Below are 13903 nucleotides of genomic sequence, written 5' to 3' on the forward strand. Positions count from 1 at the left end.
ATAATTAGGCATGGCATATTTATCTACCATTTTATTCTCCTCATCTTTTAGAATAATTTCCTTGTCTTTGGTAGGTACCCCGGTTTCTTTTCTCACAATTTCCCATGCTATTTTAGTTTTATTTCTGGACTGTTTTATTTCCATATTATTACTTAATAACTTTGCATTTGCAATTACTCTGCGGTATATTTTCCTATACCTCTTTACATATTCTATAAAATCAATATTTGTACACTCCCTCAACTCTGAATTCAGTATTTTCATGTTTTCACATGATTTCTTAATTCCAAGAGTCATCCAAGAACTTGATTTTACGTATCCAGTAGACTTGATTCTGGTCAGTTTCTTTGGAAAACACATCTCAAAGTTCATCATGTAAATCGATGCAAATACACTATATGCCTCATCAGTACTTGACTGTTTCATAACATCTAACCAATTTTCATTTTCTGAGATACTTATGAACTGATTACAGCTGTCCACAGAGAAGTTTCTTTTGTAAATATTATTTACACCTTTATCTTCCTTCGACCTTAAAGGGATTTCAATGGTGAGAGCATTGTGGTCAGACAATCCTAAATCTATGTTTGTTACCTCTATGTCAGTTTCTGACATATTTGAGAAAATGTTATCTATGAGGCTATTGGAGGTGTTTGTTATTCTAGTTGAATTGTTTATGTGTGGTGACATGTTGAAACTCTTTAATATGTCCAAAAATTGCCTTTTTTGTTGGCTTTCAACTAGAAGATTAATATTGAAATCACCACAAAGAATAATCACAGATTCTTTTTTGTAAATAGTATTTAGCAACAATTCTAATTTATCAAAAAAGACTTCTATGTTTCCACATGGTGATCTATACACTGTTATGACTATGACTTTTTTCATCAGGCCATATAGCTGGACGGCACCTGCTTCAAAACACTTTTCAATACTTAAGTTCTCTGCTTCACATCTCTTCTTAAATTCTAACTCTTGTCTAAGGTAAATACCGACTCCACCACCTTTTGCAATTTTCCTACTATAATTATTTGCCAGTTTAAATGGATTAATATGAATACTACTAATTTCTTGGTCCTTACACCAATGTTCAGTAATACACAAGACATCAGGTTGGGTGTTACTTACTGCTATTTCAAGTTCACAATATTTGTTCTTGAGGCACTACACATTTAGAGTCATAATCTTTAGAACAGGGGAGTGAGCACTGGTGGTATTTCTCCTTTCGTTTAACACTGTTATCTTGGAGTTTTCATTATGGCTGGATACCAAAAATCCTGTTGTACCACAGGTTTCTTGTTTCTGTTGCTTTTCCTACTTGAAGTGGATGATGCTGATTGATTGTTTATACTAGCTGTGGCAGCTAATGACATTTTAATATTTACAATAGCAGATGATGATGTTTTTAGTGCTTCAGCAAATGTTGCTCTTGTTAAGGTTTTCATTTCTTCTGCTTCTGCCCTCATTTGGAGTGGGATTTTAGGGAACTTTTCTACTGTTATGCGGCTTATTTCTTCTAGTATCTTTTCACCCATCATCTTTTTTCCATAATAGTTCCTGTGCTGTCCATGCCTCGTGAAATGATTTCTCACTGAGCTGTTTGCATCCACAAAAGTTGCACACTTAAAAGCACAGCAGATCTTCCTGAATTTATTATTTGTTGACTTTATTTCTTTGTTTACACATGATTCCTCGATTAGATCATGTCTATGTGGCACACTTACAACGAGAACCTTTAAATTTAGATCTGACAGCTTTTTTAGAGTTGTTTGAAGTGCCCTTGTCGCTAGTTGGCTTTCATTTTTGTATATGTCATTTGCTCCACCTATTAGCACACCTCTTCTTGAAGCTGTGCGTCGTCATCAAAACGCTGCATAGCCAACCACTTCTTCATTGCTGGGAGTAAATGGAAGTCGCTCGGTGCCAGGTCTGGACTGTACGGCGGATGAGGAAACAACTCCCACTTAAAAGATTCGAGAACTTCACGAGTGGCATTTGCCGTGTGGGCCCGGGCGTTGTCGTGAATCAGCAAGATCTTTGAGCCCAACTTTCCCCTGCGCTTGTTTTGTATTGCTCTTCTGAGGTTGTGCAGAGTTTGGCAATACCTTTGAGAGTTTATTGTAGTGTCTCTTTCCAGAAAATCCACAAAAATCACGCCTTTTCTGTCCCAAAAGAGAGTCGCCACGTGGTTGAAGGCGCAGGCGGCCGAATTTTACGACGAAGGAATTTCCAAGCTCGTCCATCGCTACGATAAGTGCCTTAATTTAAATGGCAACTATGTAGAAAAGTAGTATTTAAGTGTGGCTTTCATCTGTACACAACAAAAAATTTCCAATACGAAATGTACTTTGTGGATAGCCCTCGTAGTTCTAAGTTCTAGGGGACTGATGACCTCAGCAGTTAAGTCCCGTAGTGCTCAGAGCCATTTGAACCATTTTGAACAGGCACGTATAGGTGTTATCGCCGCGGAAGCGAGCTAGATCACTGGTTCCCAACATGGCGGTAAGCAAATTTCCTGAGGAGTGGAAACAAAAGGGTTCGGTTCTGTTTTGGTCAAGAAACTAAATTATTTTGAAAAATATTGGCATAACACGCCACACGATGTGGTCGTGGTTACCGTGCAGCTTATGAAACATATATGTGAACATCATTTATGTCACATAGGCCACCCACTACAAACAGGATACTCATACACGCTACGACAGTAATACTGATGGTGAGTCGTATACGTTACATATGATTACGTATCTCGTGACATTGCCTTCTCCGAGCTATAAGTAGTTCCCGCAAAGGACCAGAACTGCTTCATTATTCATTTCGTAACAAATATAAGAACTAATTGACAGCACAATACAACAATAACTATGTAATGACGACAAAACTTTCCTAGAGGACCGAGACAGTATTATTCTTCTTCTACTTCTTCTTCTTCTTATTATTATTATAGTGGCAGTGGCGATAACAAAGAATTGGCAGCCTGAAGTCTTCCAATTTATGTCAGTTCAGAAGTAAGGCGCCAGCAATCAAGTGATTTGCAAGCTGTGTACAATGCACACATTTTAACTTGCTTTATTTCAAATTTGACTGCAGGTTGTGGGTAAAGCACGTATCGTTAGGGTGCAGAGTGGTGCACTGGAAGAAGTGTCTATCCTCTATGTGGTTAGTTAGCTTTCTTTTCTCAGAACAATTTATAGATAGCGCCAGAGATGCACTCAGAACTGCTTCATCATTCTATAAAACAAATTTTGTTAGTAGTACGCAGTACCAATTCTCTCACTAGTTCGTGGTTCAATAAAACAGTTAAAAGAACTAAACATCGTATATCTTCCGTCATTTTAAAAATAAAAGTCTTGGAAGAAAATTTTTTTCGTTTTAAAGTTTAGTTAGGTGCCAGTGTTGATGTTGGCGGGGTGAGTGGGGGGGGGGGGTCAAGAGGGGGAGGGCATACTAGCTGATGCGTGGCTGCACTCCGAGGTAACGGACTCAGAAAGGGAGGGAAACAGTGAGCTAGGATGTGTCTTACTCCAAGTACTTCCAAGAATGTGTGCTGTAGAAGCTAAAGCGCTGCGTGTTGTTGCATAACCAAACTCACAGTTGTGTTACGTAACAACTTAACGTCGCAACAACAAACTGATTCCGTGAAACTATCTGCGGATCATTTCTGCAAAATTTACAAGTCAGGTGAAGTCCTGTTACAAATTGTCGTCATATCTCCTCGCACACTGTTTCATATTGGTCATGTAGTTCATTTATGAGATGACATGAATTCACATAATCTTGAATCGTGCTATCCTTCTCACTGTAGTAAGCGTTTCATTGTGTGGGTTATATGTAAATATATTTAACTGTAAGAGATTTGTTGACTGCCTCATTGATTTTCTGCTCAACATTATTTTATTTATGTCGGACGTGACAAACAAACCGAAGTCGGACCATGCAGCGAGGATTCCAATGGATGGAGTATCCTTGAAGATCCTTCAGTAGCGAATGTTACGTGGCAGCTTCTCTCAACCGCCGAAGCGACCTCTGTCAGTGTAAAGAAACCGGGAATGACAGGCGTAAGGCATGTCGCCGTCTTTAGCCGTTGCAGACGTCACTGCGAATTGAAGCTAATACAGTCCCACTCCATCCCAAATGGGTAATAACAGTGACCTGTCACAATAATAACTTTTCCACAAGACTCTCCTTTAATTACTGCACACATCCGCATCAGCTCAGTCCTCTAAAATTATAGCTTTACATCGCAGACGTCTGTCTATTGTAGAAGTACAAAACGAGTTTAAAGCTGATTCACGCTATACTTCACAAAACGGAAAGCGCGGCAATCTCAAAACGTTCCACAACGCATTTCAAATCATAACATCCCCACACATCGTCAACGGAACGGGGCGACAGGAAACGGGCATCAACGTCGAGGATTCGCGGAATGAAAGAAAAGTTTTGACGTTGGTGGGGGGAAAGTGACATCCTCTGATAGCATCGGAACTCTACCTATTCTCGCATCGATCGCACGTGTTACAGTAGTCGATTTTGTGAAATCTTAATCTTTATTTTGTTTTATTTTATTAATTCATTTATTTCTCTTGAGACACGTTACGGAGGTTGCGTGAGACTTGGATATTTTTCCTACGAAAAGATACTAGAAGTCTGGAAGCGAAAAATAGTCTAGGTTTTCCACTACCCATACTTGGACAAAGAAAAAGCCTACTGGTATCCTGCATAAATAACAAATTAAATAGAAGAAACAATTTTGGTTAGAAAAAAACTTTTCTTAAGAGCCAAAAGTCAGAGCTCTTAAAGGAGAAAAATACAGTTTTTTCACGTTATTTGGTATTTAGACAGTAAACAAAACACAATGTGTAGTAAAAATGTACTTTATACTGACTTCTAAAAATAGTTTGATATATTTATTTTTTTCTCGGGAAAATATATAAAGTCGTATGGCAATGTTGGCTGGGGGACACCAAGGGTTGGGTACAACCGCCCAGCAGAAAATGAGTTCTCTCGCCCCTCGCACAGATGGTCCCTCTAACTTTGCGGATATGGGGGAGTTTCATTGTCCTGCTTTTTGAGTGTATGTAAGTGGGTGTATAATATGGTGTTGTGTTTCTGTCGTATGATGATGAGAGAAGGGAGAGGGTGGAACCCAGTGCCGACATATAGCCTATTCCTCCAAGAGGACGCTCGATGTTAACGTCCCCATCTGACGGACGGATCGCCATCAACATAGTTACGTGCCCTCGCTTCACGAGACACTGCGGGGCAGTTTGGTGTTGAATCCGTGACATTGGCAGGAAGACCGGTTGTTAGGAACTTCACGCTGCCACCTGTCCTCCCCTTGCCGGCTGGCAGCGAAAATTGCATCCACCTCCAGGATTCGAATCGGCTTGATCGTGCAAAACTGTATTGATGTTTTGAAATGTTTGCAACACGCTTTTGCTATTTTTTCACTTCCCAGCAGAGTGTAAAAGTTTCAGACCAACATTTGTCAAGATAATTCATGATGATTTTCGCTCTGGTTATGAATAAACTCCGCTATCATTGGTAGTCCCTTAACTCTGCTAAAATTTCATAATTTTTGTATCACGGATGTGATCTCATAACCTCGCTTTCGCCGTTCAGTTCTGGGCAAAGTGAAGTGACTTGCGTCGAAGTTCAGTATAGTGTCAATTGATCTCCATGAGGAGCACTATGAATCGATCTTTAAACTCACTAATAATGATTTCTGGAGACAGCAGATGTCATCTGTCTGTATGAACCAATATCGATATCGTAATAAATAAATAAAGATACGGTGAAATGCAGCTCGCTTTGTTCGTCGAAGACAGTAAATACAAATTCCGAGGTTGTTGCTCTGTTTCTTCATTTTTGGATAGCATTCGATGTAGTTCAGCACTGTCGCCTAATGAATAAAATACGAGTGCGTGGAATATGTGACTAGCTTCGTGATTGAACTGAGGAGCTCCTAGTAAATATAACACAGTGTGTCGTTTTCAAGAAAGACATATCTTCAGGGAAAAGAAAATATTTTTGGTCTCTAACAAGGAATCCCTCGAGTGCGGGGTCGCAAAAGGCCAATGATGTTTACAGCATCCACATGCTCGATACCACGCAACCACAGTAGTGACTGCTAATGGCGATAAGGGGCGGGCGGGACAGGAGGTATCCAATGGTGAGCATAGGATGACGCTACGGAGCGTAGTTGGAGTCGATACAAAGCTGAGCAATGGTAACGATTGACAAACCAAACACTGCATTATATCTACAACAATAGATGCCGAAGTTCACATTTTGTCAAAAAGGAACACAAGGAATATCACAGGGTGAGAAAGAAGTGGCAAATGGAATATTAGCGCTTCTGCAAGTGAGTCAGTGGAAAGTGTGGTGTCGTATACGCTCGACTGTGTGGGCAATGTACATGAGGAGTACAATGACGACGATACGTGCTTAACAAGTAAAAGTGATATTGAAACAGGTATCGAGCCAAGTATTTCATCGTTCTTGTCAGACAGGGAGCTGCTAACTCCGTCTTCAGTGAAACGTAGTAAAGGAAAATCGTTGGCCAAGGAGCAGGTACTAAACATAATTATGTACATGGAAGATCATCCGCGCCGTAGTAAAAAACAGTTATGAACAGGTTTCGAATAAGTCCGCTGCAACATGACCGTATAGTGTGTAAGAAAAACTACGGATATTCAAGGGAGCAAAAGGAGCACTTGTTACAAAAACTGGCGTTTGTGTATTTCATTTCAAGGATGCTCGATACAATTTACAGGATGTGCATTATAGTGACCTATCACGTTATGCACATCTAATTACGCGCAACGCAGATCACAGCGATTTCAAGGGAAGCAGTGGATTGTTGATTAACTTCAAACTCTGCTACAGAACTGGAAGGCGTAAAACAACGAAATTTCGAACACAGTGAACATGACGCACAGCAAACTGTGGTATCGGCCCGAAAACTTGTAGATGAGATAAACTTATGCAATCGTTTGGTGGGGACTTTGTTTCAAACTCTGTGCAATCGGGATTTGACGAGAGAATGAATATGAAAGGAACCCTCGAAATTACAAGTACCAAGAGATTTGTATCAAGATCAACTACTATCAGTACCCTAATACATTCGTATACAATTATGCCTACTGTTAATCTGAATCGTAAATTGGATGAAAAGTTACTTATTGTGCTGTGAGAAGATGGAGGTGCTCTGCCCCCTATGATTCTTTCTCGTGTGCACGATCTTGCATCGACAATAGGGAATATTTTATGTCACAGCAAGCAACAGAGGGAAAATGGGCGTAAGAGAACTACAATTATGGTGTGAGCACTGCTTTTGGCCAAAAGTTAGTCAAAATAACTTGCTTTTGCTCGATTCCTGGTCTGCCTACACAAATCATACCCCTTTAGAGAAAACTATCCCTGATGAAAGATGTGTGGCACTGCAATTTATACCACTTGGAAGCGCTGGACATATGTTTGTTTTTTTCAGGGCCTATAAAACTTATTATAGCAATATCTGGAACTATGCCATAAAGAATAGACAGTTTCACGATAAGCTCCACGACAGACTGTTTAGCATTTGGTTGCGTGCTATCACATTCCATCAGTTCTCCTCACCCCATTATGGCAATATATGATTCTAGATGCATTCTTTAAGAATGGATATCTAGCTGAACATCCTGCACAGTTTGTGACCCCCAAGGAGTTTGCCTTCAGTCTTGGTGGTACTAACCATAGTGATTACCATTTTTAATTTAGTGTTCATGGTGCAAGATAATGGTTTGTTTCAAACATTTCTTGAATGTTGATTATCTCCAGTTTGTCAGCTGTCATACATACATCCCATGGAATGTTGATCTCTGCACCCCCGGGACACTCATTTTCTGTTGCCCTCCGGATGCACATGGTGAGTCATTAGCAGCTAATATTTTTCCTGTCATTACTGTTAACACAGCACTTTCTAACAATCCTTACTAAAGACTGAATTTGTGACCTCACACTCCAAGGGTTCCTTGTAAGAGAATTTCTGTTTGCAGCACATATAAGCATAACATCGAGAGGTCCACAAGTCTATTGCATACAGAGGAGACATAACATTAGAAATGAAATGAAATGAAATGTCATGTGACGAGGGCCTCCCGTCGGGTAGACCACTCACCTGGTGCAAGTCTTTCGATTTGACGCTACTTCGGCGACTTGCGCGTCGATGGGGAGGAAATGATGATGAGTAGGACAACACAACACCCAGTCCCTGAGCGGAGAAAATCTCCAACCCAGCCGGGAATTGAACCCGGGCCCTTAGGATTGACAGTTTGTCGCACTGACCACTCAGCTACCGGGGGCAGACTACAACGTTAGAAAACTGTAGGATCAACCATTGGTGCACAGTTTGGCAGATGACCCTCAACGTAAACAAACTTAAGCATATTGAACATAGATATACAGAGAAGCATGTTGTGTGTTCAGTTACACAATTCCCAAACAATCACTGAAAACAGTCACACATCCAACAGGACCTAGGAGTATTTTTGTGAAGAGATTTAAATTGGAACAAACACATTTAACTATTCGCAGGAACGACAGGTGCCAGACAGATTTATTGGAAGAATCCACCCACAAAGGAGGTAGCTTACAAAACCCTTTTTGAAACTATCTTAAAGTACTGCTCATCAGGCTTGGATCATTACCAGGTAGGACTGGTTGAGGAAATGAAATGATCATACGGCATTATTAGCCAGGAGACCCACCTGGGGTTGTTTGTTTATCTGACACCACACCGGCGACTCATGTGTCGAGATAGAGGAAATACTGCTTCCTCCTACACATACTGCTTCCTCCTACACATACTGCTTCCTCCTACACAAATCTCGAGGAAGGACTGTGGAGATAAAATTAGAGAGATTATCACTGAGAAGGCATACCAATGACCATTCTTTCTGAGTACCATTCACGAATGGAAAAGGAACAGGAAAAGTGTCAGTGACGCAGTACACAAAAAATTTTCTGCTACACACTGTAAGGTGGCTTCAAGAGTGTAGAGTATAGATACAGGTGACGTTTTAGAATGCTGGGCGCTAAAGAACGTAGAACATTTCAGGGGGCAGTCTGTAATCTGAAACATCTGTGTAAATTAACTTGGTCTTGGATATTCACCGTTTGCTGTCTCAACTACCTATTTTTAAACTCATAAGCACCATTGGGTTTTGCTCATCAGACTTGTACATCAGCTTGGCTTCTTGTCACATCTGGTTCAAATGACAGCTGTAGCTCCTGAAGAGTTCCTCCATTGTCATCAGCAGATGGAAGTAGATGAAAACTTGAGAAATTATTTGAAGGTTGTGCAACAAAAAAAATCTAGAGAATTTTATTCAATTTGAGAGAGGTGAAAGTACAAAGGTAAATGAAGAAGAAATTCTTAACATGCTGTGACACTAAAATATGATTCGGCTCTGAAGTACACGAAAACTAGATGATGTTGGTGAAATATTAGGTATCAGCAACTGCACTGATATGTAGCATAATGAATACAAGCTACAGAGCTTCCACAGTCTCCACCAGTACAGAATTAATGAGAATGAATGATATAAACTGAATAGTGGCAGTAGTGCTCGTCTTTACAATCTTAAGTGGTACGACAACAATTTAAAACTGATTCACTTTGATGTTATGTCATATTCAGTTCGTGAAACAGATTTGGTTCACACTATATCCAACAGCACCAGCACAACATACACTGAAGTGCCAAAGAAACTGGTATCGGCATGCATATTCAAATACAGAGATATGTAAACAGGTAGAATACGGCACAGCGGTTGGCAACGCCTACCTAAGACAAGTGTCTGACGGAGTTGTTAGATCGGTTACTGCTGCTACAATGGTAGGTTATCAAGATTTAAGTGAGTTTTAATGTGGTTAATGTTATAGTCGGCGCATGGGCAATGGAACACAGAATCTCTGAGTCAGTGATGAAATGATGATTTTTCCGTACAACCACTTCACGAGTGTACCATGAATATGAGGTATCCGGTAGAACATCAAATCTCTGACCACAAAGATCCTGCAAGAACGGGACCAACAACGACTGAAGTGAATCGTTCAACATGACAGAAGAGCAGCCCTTCTGCAAATTTCTGCAGATTTCAATGTTGGTCCATCAACAAGTGCCAGTATGCGAACTATTCTGCAAAACACTATCAACATAGGTTTTTGGACCTGAAGGCCCACTCAGTGACTGCATGGCACTAAGCTTTACACTTCACCTAGTCCCATTAACACCGACATTGGACTGTTGATGACTGGAAACAAGTTGCCTGGTCGGACGAGTCTCGTTTCAAATCGTATCGTGCAGATGGACATGTACGGGCACGAATACAACCTTATGAATCCATGGAGACTGCATGTCAGCTGAGGACCGTTCAACCTGGTGGAGGCCCTGTAACGGTGTGGGGCGTGTTCAGCTGGAGTGATATGGAACCCCTGATACATCTAGATACAACTCTGACAAGGTGACACATACGTAAGCATCCTGTCTGATCACCTGCATCCATTTGTGTCCATTGTGCAATCCAATGGACTTAGAAATTCCAGCAGGACAATGTGACACCCCACATGTCCAGAATTGTTACAGAGTAGCTCCAGGAACACTCTCCTGAATTTAAACACTTCCGCTGCACACCAAACTCCCCAGAGATAAACATTATTGAGCATATCTGGGCTGCCTTGTAACATGCTGTTCAGAAGAGGTCAACACCCCCTTCAACTCTTACGGATTTATGGGAAGCCCTGCAGGATTCATGGTGTCCATTCCCTCCAGCACTACTCGAGACATTAGTCAAGTCCATGCCATGTCACGTTGCAGCACTTCTGTGTGCTCGTGGGGGCCTTACCAGATGTTATGCAGGTGTACCAGTTTCTTTGGCTCTTCAGTATAGAACACACTGCTTGAGGTGCACAGGTCTGAACACTTTTGTTTCTTATGCTGCCATTTCCTAGAACTACAGATAATTCTGATCCTCTCTCTCTCTCTACAAAAATTTGACACTCTGACAAATTTGCTGCTGAGGGCACATGTCTAAAAGCAAATATTTGAACTATTCAGTCACAAGATACACCCTGACTCACAGCTTACACTTGTCAGTGAGTGTGTCTCAGGATTTTTAAGAACACATGACATTCGCAGGGATGAGTCTTCGTCCAACGCACAATTTTAATCTGTCAAGTATCTCGATGTCAGTGCACAGTAGACTGAAGAGTTGAAATTTCATGCCCTACAGTCAGGGATAGACAAGCAAAAATTACACTCTGAGAAGAAATTATTATGTAAGCATTATACTGATGTCAGACATAGGAAAGCACAGTATCCTGTGACTGCAGTATAAATGAATCACCATTAGAATTGGTCAACTCATACAAGTACCTGATGGTAACAATTTGCAGGGACATGAAATGGAATGATCATTTAGGCTCAATCATAGGTAGAGCATGTGACAGACTTCAGTTCACTGATATGTTCCTGAGGAAATATAGTCAGCTTACAAAGAAAATCATTTACAAAACACTTGTGCCATCCATCCTAGAATACTGTTCAAGTGTGTGGGACCCATACCAATGGAGGATACTAAATGCCTATAGAAAAGATCACCATTAGTGGTCACTGGCTTTCTTGGCCCTTGGGAGAGCATCACAGGTGTCGAAGAACTGAACTAGCAGACATTTAAAGTTAGATGCCAACTATCTTGTGACGACCAGCATTAAATAAGGACTCTAGGAACGTATTACAACACCCTAAATATTGCTCCAATAAGGACTGCGAAGATGAGATTAATTACAGCACACACAGAAGCCTTTAAGAAATTATTCTTCTTGAACTCCACACATAAATGGAATGGGAAGCAAGCTTAAAATGTGTCCCACTGAAAAGTACCATCATTGGTTTCCTAATGGCAATGTCCAGTAAAGATAAGAACAACCCAACAGTATACAGTTTAATAAGGGTTGGAATGTGAACTCTAAGTACTTCCCTCTGAGTGTTTTGAAGGAAAAACTCTAAGGTATTAAGCCAAGTGTTAGTGACACATTGACAGCCACATTCGTTGCGATACCTGAGCTTTTTTCCTTCAAGGAAAATAGTAGTCTGCCTCTCTGAATACAGGTAACAAGCTTTCCTCAGTGTGAAACTCAAATCACATTCCACTTTTCTTCAGGTGCTTTTGGATCATTTTTTTGTTTCATATTTAATTTCCTATTTCTAAAAGCGACAGTTCTAACAACTCTGATATGTTGCTTCATTCATAATGTGATCCACATTTGTGTAATGACACAGCAATTTCAACCTGAATTTTTCTTACAGGTACTACTACGACAAGAACATAATGACAAAGGTGCACGGCAAACGGTACGCGTACAAGTTTGACTTCCACGGACTGATGGCCGCATGTCAGGCGCAAGCACAGGCCCAGGCAGCAGCAGCATCTGGCGGAAGTGCGAGTGGCAGTTCAGGTGCGTCAGATGGACTTTACAAGTACCAAGCACACCACAGTGAGCTGGGGCCCGCACTGTACCCGGCGTCCGCACTCGCCGACTCGGCCGCGGCTGCAGCTAAGCTGCTGCCGAGCACTACCGGGGTCACTGTCCCACCTCCGGGCACAGTCTCACCCTTCTGGACATCGGCAGCAGCGGCAGCTGCTGCAGCTTCCGGACTGCAGTCCGTGTACTCGGTGGCACCTGTCAGGTACCCGTACACCCCAGGACCGGGGAGTGGCAGCAACTAGCCGGCGGCTCTGTGGCCGGCGTGCCTGACAGCACGAGTGGCCCCGACCCCGACCTGCACGTCCCACCGTCTGTGGCCCGATCGAGACGGCACTCACGTCGGCATTTCGGTCGAGCAGCCGAGCCCTTGGAGAACTCTGCTGTCCCGTCCACATTACTTGTTCTCTTAGTGACTGCAGAGTTTGTTATTTATCTCCACTGCAACTACTTACAAATCATTCGTGTGCAAAAGAGAAAGGAGGCAACCTGTACTTACAAGTGAAGAGACACTCCTATTTGCCAACCAATCTTACACACTTTTCTCTGCAGTGGTATGGACACTGTACTCTTCATAGAGCCAGCAGTATATGAGTTTAAGACGTGTGATACAGTAAACACTATTGTGACTTTCATAATTAATTTAGTTTACAGTGTAGAAAAATGTTAATTTTATTTGTACAATATATTGTTAAAGAAAGAAACCGGTAAAATTTAAAAATTGCTGTTTACTTCATAATATAAAAGACGACATAGGAGTGTGAGCACAATTTTCATCATTACAGATGAAGACTGTGTCCTTTATCCCATACAAATTCTACTTTTCCAGTCTTCTATCCCATACAAATTCTAATTTTCAGTTTTCCTCTCTTTTACTCTGGTAATATTAGCAAAAGTTTGTGTATTTTGTGAAACAATGACTTATTTCATTGATTCTCTCCAGGTAGCAAGTTAGAGAAAAATTCTAAAACTAACTCCCAGTTTTATACTGAACAAACTCATACTTCTTATGATACAAAATAATTGTTTAAGGTGAATGTAAATGTATTTTCAAATAGTATTTGTACATCTGAAGAAGACGAAACTTAAGCTGAAGCAGTATGCGCCACAATTTTCATACAAAATTCTGTTGGGTGTTTACAAGAAAGTGATGTATTTGTGAAATGTTATAGTTCCTCTGAAACATTCAACAATAAACAAAATTTACAGCTGATCATCACTTAATAAAACATACATAAATGTAGAAAAAGTTTTACTAGAAATGTGCAAGCCTTATCACTTCATTTTACCATTTTTAATTTTTTTGTTTTTTTTTTTTTGTTTACATTCAAACACTTATCTTACCTTAAGGAAGAAGTGTCGCTTTGTTTTGTCT

The 13903-nt window shown here is 40.8% G+C and overlaps 1 protein-coding gene across 1 annotated transcript in view; it reads left to right on the forward strand.

Moving 5' to 3' along the window:
* Nucleotides 1-13799, forward strand: part of LOC126417064 (ETS domain-containing transcription factor ets-5-like) — a 240332-nt gene extending 226533 nt beyond the window's left edge. Inside the window, exon 4 of the mRNA XM_050084956.1 lies at nt 12353-13799. Within this exon, the coding sequence (XP_049940913.1) occupies nt 12353-12773 (421 nt within the window). The 3' untranslated portion in view covers nt 12774-13799. The remainder of the gene's footprint in view (nt 1-12352) is intronic.
* The last annotated feature ends 104 nt before the right edge of the window (nt 13800-13903 follow it).

The sequence above is a fragment of the Schistocerca serialis genome, chromosome 8 (genome assembly GCF_023864345.2).
Source record: "Schistocerca serialis cubense isolate TAMUIC-IGC-003099 chromosome 8, iqSchSeri2.2, whole genome shotgun sequence".
In the NCBI taxonomy this organism is placed as follows: Eukaryota; Metazoa; Arthropoda; class Insecta; order Orthoptera; family Acrididae; genus Schistocerca; species Schistocerca serialis.